Here is a 26722-nt window from a genome sequence, read left to right as displayed (position 1 = left end):
GGGGCCAAGTGTTCTGTGTGACGGCATGTGCTTTTACAGGCCTCTCAGCAATGTACACAGCATGTTGGCGGCAGGAGGAGTGCTTCCTGTTTACCAGGTGCATCTTCAAATAAATCGAGAATAAGGACACGCTCAGCTTCTTTAAAGCCTTTTTCTACAAATCCTGTCGAAGTCAAGCTAAAGCCTGTTGTAGATATTTCAAATTTGTGTTCGTATAGGGGTGCTTAATCGGCAAGTGTTGAGCCAGTGTACCTTCTTTTCATAGACCAACCAGTGGAAACAGCCTGTGTTTGTACCATGTCTACTAAAGCATCACCTGAAGCTTTCCTGGACTCCAACCACAGCCCCCACATTGCAAGAAAAACCGTTACACCACTAGCATGCATTTACCCAACATTTTTCCCCAGGAAACAAAACTGCAGTGACGATAAAGCTGAACAGGATGTCACCCACTAACATCTGGTTCTGGTGCTTGCTGTACATGTGCACACATACACACACACACACACAAAGGGACAAGGGAGGACGTAGGGACGGTTGCATTGGGGGAAATGGGTTAGCAGAAGGCAGTTAGAAAAAGGGGTGTGGAAAGAGCAGAAAGAGAGAGGGAGAGAGAGAGAGAGGCTAAAGGAGTGGGGCCATATATAGAGCAACAGAACACTAGCCAGGCTTTATCCTGCCTGACTGTCCCGCTCACTTAGACCTCACAGGAAACTCCCGACTCCCCCGGCCCTCACACACTCACCCATTATCAATCACCACACTTTTTACTCTCACACAGTCCCACCGGCCGCACTGAGTCTGACCAGAGAGGATGGCTGCGTCCATGTGGAGAATGAATGGCCCCTGGAGAAGGATGGCTGGAGTTCTGGTGCTCTGCGCTCTAATGCTCAGCAGTGAGTACTCTTATGATTGTTGATTATAGCATGCTCTTTTGCAGCTCTAATATTACCTCTCTTCTTCGAAAGTTATCTATCCACACAGAGTCTTTTGCTATTTGTGGGTATCAACTTTTTGCTGTTCCTTTTGTGAGTCTCCAACATTATAGTGGGCAGAATTCTTGTTTCACGTCGTGCAGTTTGTGTGCATCAACAGTGTGTTTTTACACGCTGGTTGGGGGGGGGTTTGCTTTGCTGTGTTCTGCCATGAGGTTGCACGCAGATGCAAAGAGGCATGGTTAGCGACGGGGTGGCTGCAGACACAAAGGGTCTGCTCAGGAGTGGAAAGTTGCAGTTGAGAATAATTATGCTTCACATAGTGCCGTGCAGCTGGGTGGAGCTGTTTAAATGTGTGTAAAGGGATTAAAACCAAGCACACAACACAGCATTAAAAAAAAGTATCAGTTTGGTCTCATCTGTTGCACATGCCCTGACTGCGACTCCATTGAGTGAAAAAGATATTTAATGTGAGTGTGTGTGTGATACGAACAACAAAGTGACCGCATGAGACCTGGATTCACAGACAGCAATAAAATAGTTCCCTTACTTGTGTTCCCTGTAGATCTACAAACTAAGTGTGTGTGTGTGTGTGTGTGTGTGTGTGTGTGTGTGTGTGTGTGTGTGTGTGTGTGTGTGTGTGTGTGTGTGTGTGTGTGTGTGTGTGTGTGTGTGTGTGTGTGTGTGTGTGTGTGTGTGTGTGTGTGTGTCTGTGTCTGTGCGTGCAATCATGTGTGGACGCACTGGGCAGCCCACTCCAAATCAGACTGAGGCCAGACGCTAATTGCAGGGTGATGTATGGCTTGGATGGTGTTGCTGCCCCGCTGGTTGTAATGCAGGACTCGTTCTAGTTCAGCCCAGTGTGCTGCAGAGCCATGATGACCCATCTATGGGCACGGGGGCGGGGTGTGTTTGGGGTGGCCTTGGGTAGAGGAGTGTTCCAGACTGATGAAAATAGTTACGTGTTTACTTTAACGCGGAAAAGATCATGACATGGCGGAACATGCTTGTAGCTTGCACAATAAAAGGGAACACCACATACCGCCTGCATCAGCAGCTTAACAGATGGTAATTAGATTGACATGGAAATCTAATTATTCTGGGCGCACCCTGCCGAGAAATTAAAGCTACAATACAGGGGCAATGTCTTTAGACACAACTAATAATCAAGCATGGATTTTGTTGTTAATTGGGAAAACAAAACGCTATTCTGCTGTCTTATTATCTGTGTGATTGTTTTTAGCGATTGGGATGAACTTGAAATAGGATCTTACATCGGCCCAAACGTCTTGCCTCTGCTTTAGGTTTTTAGCAGACAGCTTCTGATTTCCACTTTAAGAATATCATAGAGGTGTTGCCTCAAGTCTGCTGACCCGTCCTCGATTCTTTACCACATCCAACAGCAGTCCACCGATCGCACAGAGTTGCTACATTGTTGACAGTTGTGTCCAACTGGCGATGCGGTGCGAGTTTTCAGAGGCATGGTCACATAGGGCTCGGAAAAGAAAGGGAGAAACCTCTCACTTAAACATATGCAATGGTTTATTGCTACTATTATTACTCTGATCTACATCCTGCCAGTTCTGTCGTCGTGTCGATCGTCTGCATACTTGCGTGGCCAAGTCACAAGAGGCAATCTGTCTCCTCGTTGACTCTTCTCACAGTATAGCCCTATATGTGGCTGCAGTGGTATATGCGGCATTATTCATTCAAAGACACAAAGCCATTTTAATGCTTCTTGCTCCATTATGGCTGTCCTGATGTGCACAAAGAAGACCTCTTTGTCGAGTCACTCTATCCTGACACACGAGGCGCTCCACTGCACAGCTCCCGTGTTGTTTTGTCTCGTTCCCAGTGTGGAATTGTCTTGTATCGGGAGGTTTAATCTATGCCACTTCAGATTTGGTGGCGGTGATTTCATGAGCCCCAGAAGGGGGGAAATGGGTGTGGCAGCTGATCTGAGGTCAGTCTTAACCAGGCTTTCTAGCATTTCTGCAAAACAGAGAAGAGCTTGACTGTTAACTTTTCTCTCTTTGTCTCACATTTGGAAACCAGCGAACTCATTTCACAAAAACCTTGGACTTACCACTCATCGCACGACATCTTTGAAGGGATTGGAAGGTTCGAAAAACAGATTCAGGCAAAAGAATATGAGTGGAAGGAGGATGGGCTGCAAGAGAGACAGGATGAGAGCCTTTGACGCACTTGATAAGTGAGTGTGTTTGACTTTGTTCATCAGAGCAAACATCCTTGTCTTGTATGAGCAGGCCAATCATCCAGAATCTCCGGCAAACAGCTTTAGTTTATGCTCTCACTTCCCATGGCTGTCATTCAGTAGTTGTGCAGGCGTGCAAATATGTAGCGCAGAAATGGGCATGGACTGCAATGTTGGATGATGTCATTCATCGCCTCCTGGAGTATGTTTGAAGCTGTCGCTCTTTCAAGATTTCGGGGGAAAACCCAAGCTTTAAATGTGCTGTGGAGAAGGGGAAAAATGTAGCGTCTTGCTCATTTCAGGTTGTCATCTGATGACTGTTCCTGTTGCTAAGTCAGTGCCGCAGGCCAAGCTGAGTTCCTCTGTGTGTGTTTGTCTGTGCTCAAGCCACCAACGCTCAGTAGATCTACTTTGTGCAACACACACTTAAGTGGCCTTCACTGAGACACGTTTATTGGAGGGAAAATGTATCAGAAAAACAATGTCCTGATGAATAAAACCTTGAAAAAGAGAACACATGCTTCACAGAGAGTCGAGATCAGCGCTCATGTATGTCCGCACAGAAATGCACAAGACTTTGTTTCTCAGACAGCAGCTTCCGCCCTGCCAGCGTAAACACGGGCAGAATATTGCCACTCTCTTTCTCATGGCTCTCGGCTATTGACCGGCATTCTTTCAGTCCCAAGTTGCGATGGTGAAGTTTGAGTCACGTCATCTGCTGGTGGGTGTGGGTCTTCTTGTATAAGCCTTGGCAGATAGCGGTCTTATGTCAGGCTAGGGTGTGTGTGTCCACTTGGGCCCAGAGTTATGGCTTAGCAGCCACGTGAGCGTGCAGAGTAATTAAACCTGGAGCCTGTGTCCTGTCAAACTGCCAATTTGCTTCAGTGATTTCTACATGTGAGAGAGCCAGGTCAGGCTACAGCTGAAACCATTCAAATATTCGAACAAACACATGCCTGTCGCCAGTGTCCGCTCTGTTACCTCGTCTGCTGGCTCTCGTCAGACAATCACCGTACCGAGGGGAGGGGAGGGCATTTTACGATGTTTTTTCTCTCTCTGAATTATCTTCATTTAAAGCTAACTCTTGTCCAAAGAAAACATATGAATGACAAGAAAACAAAGCCACTGTCGCCGCTAACAAATGATCATCCAGAAAAAAAGGAGTTGACTTGGAGAAGTCGTTCATCCTGCAACAATATTTACGCAGTGAAACTATTTAAAATGAAAAGCAGATGCTGTGTTAGCATTCAAATCTTTCTATTCCAATTACTGCTGTTTTTCTGGTGAAGTTATTGTTCCTTGTTCCCCTGGCACCCTGCTGCAATTTTACAGCTGTTGGTTTTTACCAGCAGAAAGGCGGGAGGGGGGAAGGGGGCTCTCCCCCTCGCCTCCTTTAGCGGGACAAGGTTCCAGATATCACTGATCACAAAAGAAATCGCCCATATGTGCAGCTAATGAGCAAGCCCAAAGATTATTGTGTGAAATCCAACACGAGAGCACTCTCTGCTTCTTGTGCCATCCCTGCCTTGTGCAGGCTTTCACGTGTTATTTTTTAAGCGGTTATCAAATCACAACAAAGATCAAAGTTAAATGTCATGTTTAATCTTTATTAAAGTAAATTAATCTGCTTCAGTTTGTAAACTTTGTCTTAACCACTGCTCGATCGGTACTGCGTGCGACATTCCAAATCCTACAAAAGCAAAGACATGACCTGCCTTACTCTGCCTCTGATTGGCTTACCCCGATACGCTCACCCCAACCAGTCTCACTTAATGAGTACTTGCAAAATCATTGACAGAGTAGGGCAGGTCATGCAGGATTCATAATTTAGCATACTATGCATGTGAAGCTCTCAACAGAGATGAGAAGGAAGCAAGATGGCTCACTCCTTAGCTACTTCCATCATCAAAAAAACGATGTTTTTAATTATTTTTGCATTTATATTTATTATTTTTCAAATGAGTTTCTAGATTTACTAACCCGAAGTGGCATTTTACTTGCCCCGGGCAAGCGGGTACTCCTTATTGTTCCCGGAGCCCTGTAGTGTATGTTGGCTGTATTCATGGAGGGGTATACTGCTAACCTCTGAGAATGAAAGCATTTAATGAGCCTTGGCTGAGGCCTTTTGGCTGCCGGAATAATTGCTCCTGATAATTAATGTTCGGTAAAAGGTATGCCGTTGAAGCCATTCGCTTATACTTGCTGATTGAGAACACCAGGCCGTGCTCTTTTGCAGTTTGGCCCTTATTCATCTGTCCTGTATGTGCATAAACAGTGTGTTTCTGTGCACTTAAAACAAAACTGCAGCGTTTAGCTATATCTGTAAGGCGATCACATTTCGTGCTATTATTTCTCAATCTTCCTCTCCCACTTTGGCTCCTTAGCTTCAATCCTATCGAAGCCAGATTGTTCAGGGCCATAGGTTTCAATATCTTTTTACAACCCGGTCTCATGTAAAAGCAGCAGCTGGAATCGGTCCATGGACATCTGCTGTTGCAGCCCCAGTGCTGGTTCTGACACAGCGTCGAGAGCAGCTGGTGTTTCCAGTTTCTAATCCGCTCACAAAAAATGGATGGACTGTTTTGGAAACAGGTTTTAAGTTTCCCTGCACCGCTGAAACTATTTGAATGAGTAAATTAGAGGTTGAATCGAAACAACGGTCAAGTCGCTGCAATCGATCATAATGTTGCCTTTTCATTCTTTGCGTTCATCCCTCCTGAGGGTTTCCTCAGCCTTTGGTTTTTACAAACCCTGAAAAAGTGCACATGCAGGAAAGACAAATGTTGACGTTAGAGTAACGTTTTCAGTAAATTATCACATCAAGCCACAATAATGCAGAGGACAACCGCCGCGCTGCACCCCCCATGATAACAGTTGGTGTGTGTGTGTGTGTGTGTGTGTGTGTGTGTGTGTGTGTGTATAATCCCACTCCAGGAGTGTGTTTCTGTACTCCAGAGTATTCCCAGCATGTTCACCTCTGCAGTTGGAAGAGGTCACTGCACGCCATGTGACAGCCACATCCTGTCCTCGGATGTGCATCGATAACATTCCAAACCTGTTGTTCATTCATTTTCATTTTTTCCCCCCAAAACTATCTTGTATTTTGTTTAAAAACACCAGGGGGCGTCGGCAGGGTGGAAAAGTCAACTTTTGCCACCCGTCTGTGCAGAAACAAAAATAGTTCTCACGCTCGGGGGCACGAACCGTGTATTCCTGCGTTACTTTGTCTTTTGGATTGTTAATGCAGAAGGTAGTAGTAAAGTGGACTTTGGGTGGTTTCCATGGCTACACTTCATAGTATACTTTTTTATTTTATTGCACAGTCTGAGGAGTTTGAAAATGTGTTATTTGTGGTGTGCTGTGAGACAACATTATTACCTGAAGGATAGCGTTACTATGATTGCAGGAACTGTTATTGTAGCCAGTAAGCCGGCAAAGCATCGTGGCTCATCTATTGCTGAAATGTGAGGATTTGCTCTTTCGTCGTCTTTACTGTTATCTCAAAGGGCCAGAGTGTCGCATTTCGGAGGATCTATTCGCTGAAATGGAATATAATATTCATTACTATGTTTTAATTGGCAGTCTTGGAAAGGGAGGAGTCAGCTGAATGAGTCCTGAAACTTGGCCAGATGCCGCCAAATCCGACACACTTTTACACAGGTTTCTGGGTATTTTATTCACGAAACAATCAATTGAAAATCAACTGATAATACAAATAATTAGTCAAAGGCTCGTTACTGCATCTTGGTTGCCTTGGTAGCATTTCTTAGTCCCTGAATTTCCTTGAGTGTCTGTGAGACTGAAAGAATTCCCAAGTTAAGCTGAAGTGACATTTCTCCTCATAGGGAATGAAAAGAAAGGAGTGAGGTGAGATGTCAGGCTCCTTTGTGGACATCTGGATACAGCGGTCAATGGGAGGTAAAGGAAGGGAGGGTGTGGCACATAGTGACAGCCAAAGTGTTGTCTGGGTGGAGGTCAAATGCAAGATTTAGAGCTGAAGAATTCCCCCTATGATGTCAGACACTTGACAGCTCTCTGACAGTACAGCACATATGCAGGGAGGCAACGGGCTCCCTAAGGAGACCTACTGCAGCTGCTGTCCCCTGCTCATACACTGACTGCACCCGTTTAATCAGGAGTGACTATGTTTGTTTCTGCTGCTATTCCCTCACTCTTCCCCACCCTACATCTGGGGCCCGGAATGGCAGGAAGAGTAAAGAAAAATGGCAGTCACAATGGCAGCTGTACGCATCAGGGAGGAAGTGGAAAAGGCTGTGACAAATGAGAGATTCAGAGACATGGTGAGTGACTGCGTATATGGGACCAGATAGCACTATTCAAAATATACTTTCCCTCTATCTAAAGTGCACAAAATCCACTGGAAAAATCCCATTGGCTTTTTGTCAAGGGAATTATTGCGATGCTAACTTTCAGGGCCGACCTACAAAAATACATCATCCCTGCACCGCTCGATAGAATCTTTCCCCACGAGCGCCTGACCTGTTGGTGTTCTATCCAAACAATGGCAACATTGTTTTAATAATATGTAGAACAGCTATGGTAGCTTTTTTTGAGGGCCTTTCTAACAATAGAGTGATGCAGGGACGACTTGTTGTTGACCAAACCCAGAAGTTAACGTGTCACTGGTTCCCTTGACAAAAATCCAATGGGATTTTTCAATTGGATTTGGGATTATTGCAAAAAATCAACTCTCTGGCAAACAAACGTTTCTGATACTTACACGTTTTGTTTGGCAAAATACTCTCATCTACACCATGTTTATGTTTTTTTTTTTAAGAAGCAAGAATCCAACACTAGGCGAATTAAAACCTCGGTCACATAAGCGTGAGTATACATGATGAGGCTGTAAAGGCAAACTGGGCATAATGACATTTAAGAGTCTCATTTTGCCTTTTTAAAGACACTAAAAAGCTTCAAATTTCACTGACATATTCAACACCACAGAACAAAACGTTAAAATATCTTAAGCTTGTGTTAACCGCAGACCTCATTTCCGACCAAAAATGCATTGGAAAAAAATATCGACAAGGGATCCAGAAGTGCAAAAATGCAAACTCATTTGCAGTTTTTTGCGACTCATTCCTACAGCACTCATGCTGTGGCAACACGATGGACTGCATGTGAAGCTCTTGATCATGATTCCTGACACTGGTGATGAGAAGAGAGGCCACGGAACTGACAGGGAAGATGTATTAGAGGAGGAAGTCATTAATGAAGACGTTACAGAATATGATGCAGACCAATGGACAACTGATGCCCAAGTCCTTTCGTTACCAATAGAAACAACAGGCCATAAAATAGCAAATAGAAGTTCAAAACGTATACGTAACATAACAGTGGGGTCACCATGCTAATATCAGCATTCTAGACTGATGTCTACACTCCCTCCACAGAATGCTGTGCACTATGTACTTCCTCCATGTGTGATTGCAGATGTGTGTTCATGAATTTATGTGGGTGTGTCTGTAAGTGTCTAAGGGGAAGTTGGAGGGTTTTTTCCCCAGTGAGGAGAAGGGTTGGAAGGAGGTTGTCTGGCAGGAAACAGAACCGAATGTAAAAAAACGTAGCTTTCAAAACAACTTCATGATATAAAGTGATGATGAGACACAGTCTCCCCCTCCACCTTATCATTTCTCTTCCCTGCTCCCCCCTGAGTCCTCGCTAGTCATGACTGCCGTGGAAATATATGGTCCACCACCTGACACAGAGCTAAACCATGGAACACTCCCGTCTGCACTTATCTCATCACTGTCCTTCGTGTATGCATCGGTCCAACCACAGCTTTGAGTGCTACAGAATGCGTTTATGTGTTTGTTTCTGTCTCAGCTTTGTAGATGAGATTTATTTGTGGAGTGGACTATGTCCTGGAATTCAAGCTGTACATGATAATGTACAACTACAGGTTTGTTAAATAAGTGATCAACAGAGTGCAAATTATTTAATGATGAGTCAAAATCTGCAGGAGCATCTCTCCCCCCCCCCCCCCCCCCCCTTTGGAATTGTTTTTCAATGGTGCCATTCATGCATAATGTAAAGTCCCATCAATACTAATGTCTGCATGATGAAAAGTATTAAATAAAACATCTTACCTTCATTCCCATTGCTCTCCATACTGAACAAAAATCTTGCTTGCTTAACGTGAAATTCACAAGACCCTCCTGGTAATGACACAGAATATTCCATTTCTCCATCCATAATCTATGACAGTCATTTGTGAAATTCTTGACAATCTTCCAGGGGATTAGGCTTGCTTTATTTATGCACCTGATATATAATATGTATAGAATGTAACTAAGTTTAAAAGCTGCTTTTGTCCCCTTGAAGTATGAAGTACATTGAGTCAGTTTACAGACCAGCAACTCATTAGCTGCAGCACATTCCAGCAGCATGTCAACAACAACGATTGTGGTCTTGTAAATCTTCATAGATGGAGCCAAAAACTTGCCTGGGGGCTTCGTGTGCTAAATATGTCAGCAGGCACTTGAAGCATCCACCATATTACATTTCGTTAGTGATATATCTGCCTTTGTGCTGCCTTATAATCGCAGTTGATTTGTCCAACCACAGGCAAAAAACATATGCTGCATTTGAACTGCCACTCAGCATCATTCTCTCTTTAACCTATGATTTAGTTCTTTGCATCTGGCAACACACCACACACCACACACCACGTCAAAGACCGGAACACCCAGACTGAAAGCTTCAAGGAGGAGAAAATCCACTTGATGTAGCCCAGTAGTGAAGATCAGAACTGAGCCCAGAGGTTACATAGTCTGCAGCCTTGGCCTTGTGCTCTCTGAGCCATTTAAAAACACTCTGGAGAGACGCACCAAGGTTGTGTTTGTGGAGTAGGAGTGTTATGTATGTTTCCCTGTGTTTGTGTTGAGTCTGGAGGCTTCATGTTGATGCTGCGGGGCCTGGCTGAAAACACAGAGACATTTCTCACACAGCTGTCTGGTGCGTTTCTGTCCACAATGGTGGAGAGTTACTGAACATAGTGCAGAGTTTCAGCATGTGACAGTTTAAAGGGTGTTGATTGTTGTATGTTGTATGTGCATCTTGTGATCATCATCTTGTGTGCAGAATCGGTTCATGTAATGTGTGTTTAACAAGGAAGCCATTTAATACAATTATGTATTCTTTCTAAGAAACTGAAGGGGAAACTTACAACATAAAACAGAAATATGCATTCCTACTGCAGCCGACTCTTAATACTTAGCTGCAGGACAGTGAATGGCTTGAAAAACATTCCATAGATGCTATTTGTCTGAATACGATAAAATGCACTGCAGGGGGGAACCGTATGTTACACAGCCCGGTCCATACACAGTGCTGTAAATATACGATCATGGTGGCCAAATGATGCAACACTACCTTTTGTTGGGGATGCAAATATTCCCACAAGGAGCTTGGAACTAATTCCAGAGTGTGTCAACGTCAGTCATGTGTATTGTATTGCAAACACACAAAACATAAATTCACCTCATATATAATTGCTAATGATCTAAATAATGGTAGTTGTGCACCAAATACATTTCTCCTGTGATTGCATGATAGCTTTTGGTTGGATGTTCACGTACGACATTGGTTTCCTTCCATGCGGAGGGGAGTGTTTAGAAATGACGTGTCGGATGAAATGGATTGCATTGCTGTAGTCCTTGTTAGATTTATACCAGAAATCAGTGATCTCTTTTTGATTGAAAGTGTTTAAGTTGCTGTCTGTCTCTCAGTGTGTCTCTTGCTCTCCCTTCCTTTCAGATGAGGTGATGTGTCAAGGTGACCCAGCAACAGATGCACCTGCTTCACCTACTTCACCTGCTTCACCTGCTTCACCTGGAGACGCTGGAGACGCTGGAGACGCTGCTGGTAGGCTGATAAACCTGCAACGATACTTGAAATTTCAATGGGATTTTTGAGAAGTTATTCCAGAGTTCAGGTTTTTGTCAAGTTATGTTGCTTGACATCACGTGTCCTTGACACATCCAGTATGAGCCTGTGTATAACAGCGTTGTCCTTGGATTCTGTTCTTTAGTGACAAATGGCACTGCTGCCAAAGATGCAGGTGCTACTCCAACCGCTGCTGTCGGTGGACAACCTGCTGCTACCGTTGCTCCTCAAGATATTACCGGTACATTGCCAGCAAAGGCTGTAATCCTCACACTTGATAAGATCCAGGGTGGAGACACCTCAGGCACCACTGCTGCCCCCGTTGTCAAAGCCAGCGTGATCCCAGAACTCTCCAACATTTTTAGAACAGTGGTGGTGAGTACCTGCCTGTACCATATTCAGATGGTGCTTCTCCACTTTTTGACTTGTCAACATCTAGAGATAGTATAGGCATAAGTGCAAAAGCACACAACTCAAATAAAGATGGTGTTTAACATGTATTTATTTTGGAGGAAGACGTGATTACAATGGATGACTGGTGTTGTGGTTGCGATCATATGTGCGAAGTGTGCCGTCTCCTCCCGACCTTCTATGCCTCTCTGACCTGGCTCACTCTCTCCACAGCCCGACGTGATGTGTGTTGGAGAGAAGGACATTGAAGAAAGTAATGCTGTCGAGGCTACGTTGTCAACAAATGATTGTGTGAGTATGGGTTTACCTCTTTTATTTTGAACAATGTGACTGTAAAAGTAGAATATTCCCACCACCACCAGAGCTACATCCTACCACCACCTTCATGCCATTTAACTTGCAACAAAGAGCCCTCCAGAATCAAACTACCAACAGCTGAGATTTTGGAATGCGACATTTAAGACCACAGTGAAACGAGAGGACAGAGCTGAGCGTGTTTACCTTCAAGTGACACGTGCCTCTTACCAAAACCTTATCTGACCCCCTTCACAATGGCTCCACAGGAAGTAGCTTACTCCACTTAGAGGAAGAAGATGGATGTGTTTTAAAGAGTTACAGTTGAAAATATGGCCCTGACAAAGGCAGATCTTTTCACTGACATTCCTCAGCCGGTGTAAATCTTGAGACTGTATTCCTGGCGGGAGACAAATAAAGAGGGAGGGTAGTGTTTCCTCTCTTGCCCTGAGGTCCTTAAGAATAAAGGGGGAATAGCAAGGGTGTGGCTTTCAGTTTTTCAGAATACTGAAAGCCTACACAGAGGGGCTTTTTTTTGTTTTTTTTACATCAGGAATGAGGGAGGCATCTATTGACTTCAACCCCTCAAGTTTGGGGAACGGTCGTCACATCAAAACGTACACTTCACCTCTCTATGGTAGTGTAGCCCAAGGTTGTGAGCAAACCACAGACTGTATATAAGAAGTGGACATTGTGACAGCACCCATTGGTTTGTTAACTGCTGTGATGAAGCTTCGAGTTAGACGATTTGGCTGTCGACATCTTGGATTATGGCCGTCGCCATCTTGACTTTTTGCAACCGGTAAACAGAAGTTACCATATTTGGAATGCGGAAGAGTGACGTAGAGACCTGTCAATCACAGTAAGCGCGCCCTAAAGCATACTCTGCTTTACGGCCTATTTTACTCTAAATAGGATCCATAATTTACGAAATGAACATTATGCTGTTTTGAAGAAGACTTGAAACTACAGCGATTGAGACCATCAAGTCATGTTTACAATGTTTACTGACGTAATAAATCGAGTGAGAAGTAGAGTCATTATGTCATAGACTTCCATACGATCTGACTTCTTTTTGCAATCGGAGGAGTTGCCCCCTGCTGGCCAGTAGAGAGAATGCAACATTTAAGACACTTCCGCATTGGCTTCACTCGGCAGAACGGGAGATTGCTGCCTTGAGCCAACCAGAGACACGACTTCCTTTCTTACCTTTCACAATGAAAGTCCTGGACATATACACAGAAACACTTTTTACCACAGGCAACTCAAAGTTACTCATTTTGAAATACAGAATGATGTGAAATAAATATTTTATTTTTGAAGAATGAGTTGGCGAATCTATTTATTTGAAGTGTTAAACTGTTGCCAAATTGCATCGGTGCTGGTAGGAATAGTTTGGATGCGAGAGATTCAATTTTGCATTTTCCTTTATTTGTTGCGCCCTAGGTGTGTAAAGGCATTCATAATTATGTGCACAGTTGTTAGATAATTCCTCAAAGTACATTAAACACATGATGTCCAAATACAAGTCATTGTTGCATTGTACAGTATGTCAGTCCAGGTGCACAGAGCCGAAGCAGCTGGTCAGATCCCAGTCCGCATACTTTACATAGCCTCTATTTGGGTCATTACTGTGTCATCCACAGAGCCAGGGCCATCTGTAGAAGTCATCTGTCCAACTCAACCTGAAACTAAACATGGACTGCAGTGCCAGAAGCCTTAGCCAGCTGATGATTAGTTCAAACTGCACGTAGGGAGAAAACCAAGGTTATTCTCCTCAGGCAGGAATGGGTAAATGGCATGATAAAGGAACAGCATGTATTCGTTGAACAAATGTAATAAAGCAGCAATGCTCTGAAGTAGTGGAAAATGAGAGAGGTCTTTTTTTTAAACCTTTGTAAATCCCAAATTCCTGACTCGTGTGTTGAATACGACAAATAAAAAACATTTTTCTCAGTTTCAAATTAAATCTTTGGTTTTATTCAAATCAATTCTAACTGGAGGGAGCCACGTAAGGTCAAGCGAAGCAGGGTATGAGACAATGTAGGATTCCTAAGAGCAACATGTGATGAGTCACAAGTGACAAACACAGATGGAGAAGAGAGTAGCTTTCATTCCATGAGACTGACATGCAGCCCTCCGGAGTTTCTTCCTCCATGCCTCAAAGATTTGGGTGTTTCAACAGAGTCCAGCTGTGGGCCCACTCCCAACGATCTGAAGATTCAGGGTTTGCTCACAGTGTTCTTCTGGGAGCACTGAGAGCTGTCTGGATCACGTTACAGAAAATGAAGAGTGTTCCCAAGTCGCAGAGCCTAAAGTTGTGCAATAAGGTGATATCATAGTTTGGGGTTAAGGTGGGAAAAAGAAGGTGTGGTCAGTTTTCCATCCAACTGAATTGTGTCTCCATTACTCACACAAAGGCTTATGTGCGCTGATGGTCAACGGGGAAATTCAGGAACACACACTGGATTGTTGGCCCCAATGATCACCCATAAGCTGTACACTGAGAATGTGAAAGTTGTTCAGGCATTGGCTAGTTTTGAGTTCATGCTCAATTTGCCCCAATCAGAGAAATCTTGTTTTTCAAAATATACATGAGAAAAATGAACTTTTTCATTATTATTTATTACTATGTGATGCACTTGAAGAAACATGATTTCACAAAATGCGCTGCAAAAAATAAGCCTTTAACATATATATATATATATATATATATATATATATATATATTCTCTTATAGGAAGCAACTAAACACATTATTCAGGCGAACCCTGCATTCTGGTGCCACAAGGAAAACTGTAATCTAAAAATCTTCCAGAGCGGCAACACGGCGCTGGTGGCCAGTGATGATGGTGGGTATTGATGGCATCCATTAATGCACACACATGCACAGTTTATTTAATGTGACATTTATGTTGTGTTGCAGAAAATACGACATAGACCTGATTAATTAAGTACTGATATATTTCCTGCAGCTAACTTGGCTACTTTGGCTGAAGCACTCGAGAGTGAACATCTGAAGGACCAGGTAAGAGAGCATTAGATGCTACCTGCTTGAATATGATGGTGTGGAGATGAAATAACCATGAAACCCACAAGTCCTTCACTTCAAGTCCTGCAACTGAAAGTACCTCTTCTCCCATGTCTGAAATCCATACTACAGCACATTCTAAGTTTAAACAGTATGTACAAAATACTATTTGTCATAGTGTACAGTTTTTTGCGGTTTGTATGCAAAAAAAAAAACATTTTCTACAAACAGGAAATGATCAATAACGTTGGACATCTACTGCGTTTGACCACAACATTATGTCTTCAACTTGTTTGCAGCTGGGCGTGACAAAGACTGAAACCCCGACTTCATCAGGTTCCTCTGTCTTTGTGGGAATACTTGTCACTGGTCTGCTTGCTGCCCTTGCAATCACTCTAGGTTACCTCAAATGCCAACGCAGGACTGACACCAAGGGAGTGAGGCTGGTGAGCACATTTTCTGTTTACAATATCCTGCACTGTGCTATATGTTGCCACTGTGGACCTCGTTTACCTACTTCCTGGTTTACGTGTCCATGCTGGCTCTACAGGAGTTGTGGTTCATCATTCAGCCTATAGCCCATTAATTACAAATATTTTGCCTCTTCCACTGCAGACCATGCATAATGCTTGTTTGATTATGTTTTCAATTAATCAAATTAGTTGACCTGAAAATTTGCATTCAAAAATGTTTAACACGGATCTGAGGGACTTTAAATATTGACCTGATGGTTGTTTTATCAGATGTATGTACTTTTTTCCCACCATGTGTTTTGCCAGTTTCTGCAATCACACCCCTCATTAGAGATCCAGTAACTCTATGCATAGATTTTCTCAGGCAAGGTTCATGTTTTACTACATCTAAAATCAAAACAGCACTCTTTCTTTTTTGCTGCCAAAGTTTTAATTAGCGGATGTTGCTGGCCAGTTATCACAGAGAACACGCGGAGAAAGAGTGTGCGTGATCCAAAGACCCACGCCCTGTTCTCTGCTGCCTTATTCATGTGCAGAGCTCACTGTTTCATCTCCTAGCCAGACACAGCTGTTTCTCTGTATACTCGCAATATCACATGATCGAGACCACATCAGAGGATGAGCTGTTGTTCCTTTCAATATACTGAAACAATGCATGGGCAAAAGGGGAATCTCCAGCATGGCTGCTATGTTAGTGATGAAGACTTCAATGCACATGTTTAATTTACACATTTATCAAAAAGAGAGGGGGACAGCTGCTTCACAGCTAGTTCAGTTTATCTGCGAGCAATACGTATCCTGGCTCCCATGTGTTGTTGACATTCTCTATCTATCCTGTCCACGATGAGTTCATTTGTGCTGTATTTTCAGGCAGAGGAGGCCTGTCCAGCAGATCAGGAGAACCAGGGGAACACTCTTGTATCTGTGGCCCCCCTAAACCCCCCTCTGGAAACCCCAGAGAAACCCAGCGTAAATGGAGAGACCCCAGAGGCAGACAAGACGCAGCCTCCTCCTCCTCCCACCAACGGCCACTCCACCACCAAGACAGCGGACACCGAGCTGTGAAATCGTCTACAAATAATTGTAACCCAGGAATGACCCCCAAAAACACACCTATTCACACACACACACACACACACACATGCCTATGCAAACTCGCCCCCCTTTCTGAATCCTCTCTTGCCCAACCACAGTGAGCCCACTTCAAAGTGGACATCAGGGACTAGAACAATTTACTACATCAACGCTCCTCTTGTTGCGGTCCCCTTTCCTCCCTCTCTTTTGGCTCGGTGCCTCAATAAACATCAGGAAGAACTAGTCTGACGATGATGGCGGTGATGAATGAGGTTGATGATGACGAAGGCTCAGTCCCTGGGTAGTTGACGGCAGTCAGGCTGGAGACGAGAGACGGGATATGGGCAGTTTGGGGTGGGAAGAGAGTGTATTTGAGCATTAGTCAGCACTGGTTCCCATGACGCCTGCAGCCCCTGGAGTCCCAGCCATGTGCCGTCAACACAAAGCAGGGTCTCTGCATGTCGTCAAGTATAAAGCTTCAACCCTCCACTAGTAAATACAGCATAAGCACATCAATGAAATTGTTCCTTAGTTGATTGTATAGCCATGAGAGACAGAGAGGAAATAAATCAAACTGCCTTGAAATCTGTTTACAAACTCAGAGAGAAAATACATTGGGCTCTGATCTTGTTTGTCTGAGTGAGTCATTGATTGTGGAGGTGTGAGAATGTATGTGCTGCTTTTACGTTTTGCATGCGTGTGTTCGTGTTTACTTGCATCTGGACTGTATGTATATCCATACATGCATCTACGCTTCCCTTGCTTACTGTATCAGGGTTCCCACACGTGAGCTGAGAGTAAACTACAAAGCTATCACAACTCCCCAAGACGTCTGAGAGGGCTAAGTTATGTTATAGGATCATATTAATTCAAATGATAGTTTATGGACAAGAGTATTTTGGTAATGTTGTGGAAACGCTGTGAACCCCCCATGTTAAATGGGTTGGCATGTTTGGTTTGGTTGTTAAAGTTGACGTGCTTGCCAGCTTGTTTTGGTTTGGTTTAAGGTTTGTGATTCAACTCTGGCTAGGAGCAATGGTTTCAAATGTGTGTTGGCCATTGTTGAGGGAGTTATATAATAATGAATGAGAAGCCGAGGTCAAAACAATGAATGGAAGCAGAAAAAACTGACTAAATGCTGGCATTTTTTTTTTACTTGGCATGAATTTTCTCGTCAACCGCAGTGTTTCATTGTTAGTGTAAAATGGACCATGACATGACAACTTTTGCAGCGGTAGCTTACAGTGGGAGTGATTAGCCTTGTTAGAGACTCCACTTTATATTACTATATAAATTGGACTTAGGTATAGTGTGTGATTAACAAATAAGAGTCATTGGCGAGATATTTGTCTGCTAAACCAGATCATCAATAAAAATGTCCTGAAATAAGTGTGGGAACCCTGTGCTTGTATGTGTAGTTGATGAAAAGTATGCGAGTGAATGATGAGTCTGAATGTGACATTAGCCATGAAAAGTGTACAATTTTGTTAAAGTGATGGCTCACCGAGATTACCGTGGTGAGGAGAAAGAAGTATTGCAGTTTGAATCACACTATTTTCTTGAAGAGGGTCAGCCGCAAGGAATTCTCCCATCTATCACTGCAAACTGTGGTGAAATCAATCACAAAGCCAACAAGCCTCTTGATCATGAGACTGACCAACAGAGTCCGATGCAGAGCCTCTTACTGTCAACTCTGCCCATCCATTTGTCAGTGTTATTCTCTCTTCAATATACTGTGTATGCTCTTTCTACTATCAGTATTCTATTGAGCAGTGTGTATAGTATGATGACTTTTTTTGTCTTGTTTTTATTTTGTGAACACATGTTCTGTTTCTTCTGTGTGCCAAAGAACTGCATTTCATATCTTATGTGCTAAAATATGTACTTCTGTGGCACCTTTATAACATTTGATCCAGGACATATAACTCAAAGAAATATGTCCACGGGCTGTTAAAAGGAAACATCTGGCGGCCTAAACCGGTTTGGTTGTCCTGTAAATGCAGTTTTTACTGACATAACGGAGATCAAACACTGAAGAAAACTGCAATATTTTGTAGTTGAACTGGAACAAGGAAAAACATTCTGACATATAAATGGAACGTCTTGCATTGATTTCTCCTTTCAATTCATTTTGTATCCTTTCTTTGCTAACATTCCAATGTGACTGTTTCATTTTGCTAGCAGCCTGCCGTTTAAATTTGATTAAAACATGAAGAAAATAAAAAGCGAAAGGTGAATCACTTTTTAAGAATTCGTCATGTTTTGAACCATTTAAAAAGAGTGAGTGGAAAAAGCGATGTTTTTTTTTAAACCACAGGAGCATGTGCACATGTACTGAGACACACATGCACCCACATCTGTCCTCAAACTCAGTGTTTCGCAAGCTGTTTATTCTGGGACCCACTTGAGCCAATTCACAACAGGCCTTATCTATAAATTGTGAGAAGAACAAATTTGTACATAAATGAACATTCTTGATCATTTTGACTGCCATTATTAGAGGATGGGGAAGCATTGACTATATTAAACCAGCCAATTTGAAGGAATATATGTTTGATAAATCACAACTTTGTTTTATGCATGTGTTTTTGAAAACATACACACATGTTTAACACTTAATAATTGATACCAAATAGAAGCATTTCGGCAAAGTAAGCAGACTGTTGTTTTTGTCCTCTCAGTAAAATAAAACATATGATTCAATATTAGATTCAATGTTATAGGTATGGGCTACAATTATCAGAACAACACAAACATTCAGGCTCCCTCATGTGGCTCAAAGGTGTACAGCAGATATTAATATTAAATAAAAGACAGGAAGAAATTCTGCTTATTTATTTGGTGACCCTAAAAAAAAATCCTGCGACCTTCCTGCGGGTCCCGACCCAGTCTTTTGGGAATGATTGCGCTGACTAGCACATGCTGAATTTAAATCCCGAACAGCCCATAAGTTCACACAGCTGGTTTGCATGAGCAGTAGTAATGACATCACTCCACACTGTTTTGTCGTTCACAGTTTGGGTGGGGCAGTGAAAACATCCACCGGCTGTCTTCTCTAAAATGCACAGGACATGTTCATGAGCACCACGTCAGTCCAGAGTCTACACACCGTCATCGTGTTCATAAAGGCATTTTCAATACATTTTCTGTCACCAATCCAAAGCATGTGACAGCGTGACTAGTTTATTTCCCATCCACTCACGCCCTTCTTCCATCACAAGATCAAGCCCCATGTGAGTTGCTACGCTGCCCTTTCCCCTCCCACACCCTACAAGTAAAATATTTCCTATAGGCCATTGAGCAGTGCTGCGGAACAGTCCTGTTGTCACAATATGCCACAACCGCAGCGCCATCATAAAAGGCCCCTAAAGACATAAATAAATTGGATTCAATGCGGTCATCTAAAATATGAGACATGGCCAACTGCTGCATGGTACAAATATAAAAAGTGTAAATCCCAGTGGACGTGAACATGCATATACACACAGACACAGACAGACATCTCTGTTATTTTCAACCTGTGTGACCATGAACTCTGACAGGTGAAAAACAAGATCATCAGTGTCTAGATTAAAGAAAACTGACTTCTCCCATTTGAGAATATTGAGTCTCTTTTGTCTGGTCCACATTCACTAATTCCTCCCGCTCTCCCGCCTGTCAGTTGTTTCACTCAAATTGCACACACAAAAAAACTACATTTTCTCACTTAATAGTGTCTTGCCATGCAGATAGTTTTATTTGCCCGGGTATTTAAGTTATACATCTCTGAGTTTTCCACCAATGCCCCAATACAATGGAGATGAATGGAATTAACTTTGAGCTGGAAAAAACAACATCTCTTTCTCTGTTTGCAACAAAGGACTTATGGAGAGACCTTGTTGTGGACATTTTACTACTTACTATGAAAACAACATTAAGCTTATTGGTGGGGATTGTGGCAGAACATTAAAAACATAAAAGCAATGCTATTTAACTGTCCAAATACCAGAAGTAAGTGAATAAACATAATTTGGATGAACTGACCCTTTATATTTTCCACCCATTTACCCCTGTACACCTACAGTATATCACTCTAAATCTTCTCTTCCACAGCTTTTCTTCAATATCACACAAGCCCCCCAGCTCCAGCCGGCTCCCCTCCCATCCTTCACCTCATCCAGCTCTTTAGTTTCTCCACCCCTCTATTCCTCCATCGAGCCAAGAGTATATGTGCACTGGAATCTGGGATTATGAGCAAAATTCAGCTGGTTGTTTTTATTGTGGGGTGGCTTCCTCCTCAGTGTACTTACAGCTGCCAAGTACGTCATGTTTTCCCTCTCCGTGCCAAAGCACGCCCTTCTAAACTCAATTGACGGTAAGATAATATTGGGTGGAATGGATGGGTGGGAGGTAAAGGAGAGCACACAAGAGACAGAGCTATGGGACTCGGAGGTCAGGAGGTGTGGTCCGCAGGGTGAGCCTATGATGAAAATTAAAAGCTGATCAACTTTCAGGTTCATGAAAAGGTTACAGGAATGCAAGCAGGCAGAATTAGCAAAAGGAGTCCATTGAGTCTTTTATTGTGCATGATAAAGGATTTGGTCTCTGTTTACATGTTTTCCCATTATAAATATGCAGTATATCCAGGGATTATTATGGGCATACTGTATTATTTACAACGCAATTAAGCACAAGATAAAAAAAAAGGGGAAAAGAGCCTCTATCAGGTTAAGCAGATGGAAGTAGAAATCTTCATTTTTATCATAGGCTACATCGAAAAAAAAGAGGCTTATTAAACTTGCAATAGCTGATTTTAGCCACTTGGGGGCAGAAGAAACAAGCTATGATCAAATCACTGACATATAGCGATCTTATTAGCAAACAGTTGCCTTTAGACATTTAAAAAAATAACAGCATACACATTCTAAAATGGCACTTTTGTTTTCCCTGCTGCAAGTGTTTGTTAATACAGTAGCGAAATTAAATGTAACCAAAGGTGTTGCCCAAACAAAAGAAAGGCAATGCAATGGTTAACTGTTAACCATTAACACATCACTAACTTTTATTTGGAGTCACGAGTCTGCCTAGCTGAGTGTATGACGTAAGACCATTTCAACGGAATTGCAATTGCTAATGTCATTCACATGCACTGCAAGAGGAAAACAAACTGGGACACACTGTGAAATGCTTTATTTCCACAATTTCTAAAGATAAAAGAAAACAAGAATACGCCCACTGAATGAAGGAAATCATTTCAACCCATTCCCCAATTTGCGCCACTGATTGCCAATCAAAACAAAGATGGCAGCCAGCCGGCGAACGGGACAAGGTGAATGAGTCACACAACTTGGAAAACGTGAAACGTTTTTTTTCCAGTCGTGCAAGCGGACGGACTATGTTTCCATCCCGGTGGTTAGAAAAGTCTTTGATGATTTAGGAAAATGCCCTCACAACTGCGGTAAGTACTTTCCAGCAGCTTTTTGGGGTTTTTCAAACATTGCATGGTTAATTGAAAATAGTTAACATGGTGACCAAGGTACAGTTGATCTGAACCTGGACTCCATTTACACAACTCTGGCTGGTTCACCTGTTTTTAGGTTCTTAAGAATAAATCAATTAACGAACCAATCACAGTATGAGTGGAAGAGGAAGTTTCAGTAATGCGCTCCACACTGTGACATGAAATGATTCTCGTTGTTGACACCTTGGCAGCAGTGAAAGGTCTTTTTTCAACATGAACACAACAGTATGCATCCACCCACACTCACAAAGATGTTCTATCAAAATCCAAAGTGCCTGACAAGAGAAACATGATATACTTCCACATACTTTGAACAAAAGAAAAACTTGCATCAAGGGAAATGGACTATGCAGTTTCAAAGCTGCGATCCAGATTAAGGGAGGGACCCTCTGTAACACAAATATGGGGCCCCTCTGACTAATGTGCACGCATGAGGGAGTGACCAGACACATCCTTGTAACTGTCCCATCAGGCAGCTGTGTCAGGCCAGTAAGGTGTTATCCAATGCTTTAGTAATGACACGTTTAGCCTGGAAAAAGTTACTACGAAATGTGTTTATTGTTAATAGACTACAGGTTCTTCTCATGTGTTATGAAGCTATCGTACTTTCTTTTTTTCTTTTCTTTTTTATCTCGTCTGAGTAGCAATATAGTATTGCGTTATCAAATAAATGAATATACTAATGAAGGAATGATGGAACTTAAAAAGCTCAAACATAATATTTTGTTTCCATAGACACCTCAATGAAAAACAACAACGGAAACTTCAATTGATATCCCGTCTGTTTCCTGTCCATTTCTCTGTGCTGTCGTTGTCTATTCCCAACATCTGCTTAGGGGAAACAATCTGGAAGTGATTGTCTCTTTTTTCCAGTGATGCACTGTCCAAAGAAGGCACATCACACCCTGTAGTGAACTGTAGAACGCACAGTTAATTGCATACTAATGGTAATTTACTAAAGCTCATTTAAGTAGTGCAGACAGATTGCCCTATAACATTACATACGATTAATCTAATTTATCAGTCTTTATAAAAAGGTGTGACCTGAGGCTTTAGATACTAAAACGATAGATGCTCATTTAAAATGTACACACTTTGAAACGGGCACATACTCTACATTCTGCAAGTGATTTACATCAGCCCACGTTGAAAGAATCCAAACTATAGATGGAGTAAAGCATACAGAGGAGAGGGAAGTGTGAGTGTGATTGTTTGGTTTGGGTGCCCCCTGCTGCGGCCCTGGGGCCAAACCACAAACTCTCAAGTTAAATGAATCAAATAAAAAGCAAACTTTTCAGTTTCTATAATTGTAGAAATATGATCTATGTGGCCCAATTCAAGTTTTAAGTTCAGCCATGTTTTTTTCATACACATAATGTGAACTACAAATCTGAAAAGTACAAATAAAGCAACTGTTAAAATGTTAACATATCTGCAGGTCTCTGGAATCTCATTAGTAATCTTAACAAGCTTCACATTTTTTCTGGTTCACAGAAGCTACAAGAGTACAAGTAATGAGTCAACCATGAATCAAGCTTTGAGTTGTTAGATATGTTCTTAACCGAATACTGGGGCCTCGGCAAAAGCTTAACTTAATTGATCTGCACTCAAACATCATTGTCACTGCAACAAAAGGAAGTACAAGAACAGATCTAAAGTAAATTTAATAACCTTAACAAACTAAAATACCATACACATTTGAGCATCTATGTACAAGATGATGTACATATCTGCACCATAAATGGCAACTGCAAAATGTATTTATAAATCATTTTAGGTTAGGAAATTGCAGTTAATAATTTGAACAGAAATTGCACTTGAGGTCATGAAATTGGATGGTGTGTGAATACATTTAAAAAAATCTAAAGTGAGCAGATTTCAGCAGGAAAAGTTGTTTATCACATGTTTCCGTGCAGTTTAGCTACATTTTGACAAAAATGTGATGACAGTTGTAAGATTGTTTGCTTACAGATTCTTAAAGATTTAAATTAAGGTGCCTCATGGATGCAAATTTTCTAAAATGTTTATAATTTATCCTCTACAAATATTTTTTTCTAGTAGCTTTGTGACTCATTAGGGCACAGAGGACATCTTTGTTAGCATATCTGGACTCTGAAAGAACGTCCAAGCTACAATTGAACCTTTCTGAATTCCTTTCTAAAGGAAAGCTTCTTTTAGTTAATTGTATATTGTTTGATTTCAATAGTCTGCACATATTGTGTTATATTTAGCAACATTCTAATATCTGGAAGTGGTTGGGAAGTGTCTGCATAAAGAACGGGAATCATTTACTGAGAGCAGACCTCCCAATGTGTCTCACATTATGCAAATTCACAAATCAAAACACTTGTAAGGGCTTAAAATAATTATCATTTAAATATGCATGTTGTCTGAATGTGTTCCCCCTCCTTATACAACCTGTTAGCCACGCCGTTACGCTCTCTCTCCCTGTAAGAGAGGAAAGAAACTGAATGTAAGCTAAAGCGGAAGTACCGAGGAGTGTACCCTCTTGTTTCGCCAGTACTCTGCACCATCGGAAGTTTAAAAGAGAACACTCTGTTCTCACTCTCTGCGCCTGTTTGTAAACTTGCGTCAAAAGCACGTGATCCCGCTGACGCCTTGCGGAGCGACGTCCAATCAGGACACGGGGGTGTGCGTGTAGTGGGCGTGGCTTGTTTGTGTTGCTGCGAACATGTCGATGGACAGGGTCTGTCATTAAAGGGACCACTCTGGATTTCATAATAACTGGGAGGTAATGGCAGCGGTGACGGAGTAGTAAAGGGACCGGACGTGTTACGAAAGAGGCGGTAAGGCATCGTACCTTCCAAGAGATACTGTTTCTACACTTTCATATACTGTACCGTCACTTACATGGATTTAGTGCTTCTATTGTTTTAGTGATTTTGCTGTTCAATTATTTTTTGTTTAAAACTATTATACGGTTGTTGTTTTTCCTATTAAAGGAGATCATTTTTCGCATGATTGTGACTTTATAATCGCGATCTAGGCTAGTGCGCAATTTCCAGCGTTGTTTCCAACGTTACCCGGAAATAAGCAGGGTATTTGATCACAGCTGTTTCCTTATGAAACATGTCTGGGGTGGATTTGTGCCTGTTTTTTCTTCAGAGCCAGCGAGAGGGCAGGAGAGCAGGGTGGGATGGAGAGGTGTGCTGGAGGCTTGCTGCAGGAGGATGTTGCGCACTTCAATTTACCGCCAGCAGTGAGTGCGTCTTTGCAGCCATGCGGTACTGCGTAATGATTTAATTTATGTAGTAGATGTTGTTATTGTCTGTCTATACTATTGGTTAGTAGTAGTTTAGACTTGAATATGGTTGATTCAACTTGTTATATCTTTGAATGTTAATATTCTAAGCTCTAAGTTTATTTTAAAGTTACAGAGGAGGGGAATTACTTTTAACTAGTCATTTACAAAAAAACATCATTCATAATGGAAATAATATTTTGGCTACCTTTTCAAGAATGTTAAATGATACACTTTGAAATGCGTCACTATTGCATCTGTCGGAGTGCATCCTGCTGTATGTAGTTAATGCTATTTGCAGCTGAGCATACTGTATTTAAATTGTAACATGAGTAAAGAAATGTAAAATAAGTTGCCACTTCATTCAACAGCATTTTGTTGAATATAGACCTAAAGTTCAAATGTTATCAGCTTGTTTTTCCCATTGTGCATTTGCAGAAATAGATGTCCTTCCAATAGTTCAAGAAAAGCCACTGTAATATTGATTCTTTCTGAAGATGCTTTTATTGTTTGTAAACATTAAGTGCGTGCGCCTCCTGTGCCAATACCTTGACTCAGCTCCATCCATCCAGAGGTTTCTATGTCATACGCACTTTTTATTCCTGATGTAAACAAACCCTCCAAAAGCAATACCCTTACTTAACACAGGGTGGCATATTTGTGCAGGCTTAGATCTTTTACAGCGCATGAAGTTATTCAGATAAAGTCTTCTTGGAATGAGTCAGATATTATCAGCATTAATGCAGCGCTACTGGGTGATGGCAAAACAGTAGTTTGAACTTCATCAGAGCAAGTGAATGTGTGTTTCTGTTCATTTTGTGCCCTGCTGTATCTTTGTTGACAGGAGAACTTGACGCATCCATCGGTCTCCTGACGTCAACCCCAAACCGACTGCAGTCGATTGACCGATTGTTTTTCTGACTGCTTCAGAGGCACAGTAAGAGAAAATGTTGTTCAGTTGACCTGTTGCATAGTATTCAAGTGCGAGGTGGAGCCAGTGGTAAATGGTCATTTTCAACATCAAAGTGCCACATTATACCTCTACAACGGTCACTTTTCTCTGACTTTGTCCAACACTCTGATGCCAGAAACAACTGAGCGAAAGGCTAAGTGGAGACGTTTTAGTTCACTGCGTAGTACGTTTGACACGTCTCGAAATAACGCCTGGGATTTCCTCAGGACCTGACGAGGATGACGCTCTTCTTTTCCGTCATACAGTGCGTGACCCTGGAGCGCGTGCTGACATCTCCAGAGAGAGCCTGTTCGCATTCTTCTGAGTGGTTACTGGAAACCAGGTAATAAAAAGATTACTTTCAATAAAACACTGTAAGAACATTATACCTTTTTCTTGTATTTAGGAGATGTGTCCATTGTTACCAATACAGTCAAAAGCAATGTCAATGGAGTCGACTAGGCCATTTTCCAAGGGAGAGATTAGGGTTTAGGAAGTAGAACAGGCATGGCTGATGGATGACATGGCTAAAATTAACTGCCCACTGGATGAGGAGCATAAATAGCAAAGAGGAAGGACCGGTACTTCAACGTGTCTTTAAAGCTGCAGCGTGTCTCTGTCAGCATAAACACAAACCACCAGCACAGTCAGGCTTCCTGTTCTCTTT

The 26722-nt window shown here is 42.2% G+C and overlaps 1 protein-coding gene across 1 annotated transcript; it reads left to right on the top strand.

Moving 5' to 3' along the window:
- The first annotated feature begins 657 nt into the window (after nt 1-657).
- Nucleotides 658-18578, top strand: cd34 (CD34 molecule). The gene is made up of 8 exons (XM_079273318.1): nt 658-896; nt 10930-11037; nt 11204-11433; nt 11683-11760; nt 14504-14615; nt 14739-14791; nt 15094-15240; nt 16138-18578. Exons 1-8 carry the CDS (start codon nt 815-817, stop codon nt 16330-16332), a joined length of 1005 nt encoding a protein of 334 aa, XP_079129444.1. The 5' UTR covers nt 658-814; the 3' UTR covers nt 16333-18578.
- Nucleotides 18579-26722: the final 8144 nt, after the last annotated feature.

Source organism: Melanostigma gelatinosum (assembly GCF_949748355.1).
Source record: "Melanostigma gelatinosum genome assembly, chromosome: 8".
In the NCBI taxonomy this organism is placed as follows: domain Eukaryota; kingdom Metazoa; phylum Chordata; class Actinopteri; order Perciformes; family Zoarcidae; genus Melanostigma; species Melanostigma gelatinosum.
Note: the sequence above shows the minus strand (reverse complement) of the source record. Positions and strands in the feature narration are given on the sequence as shown.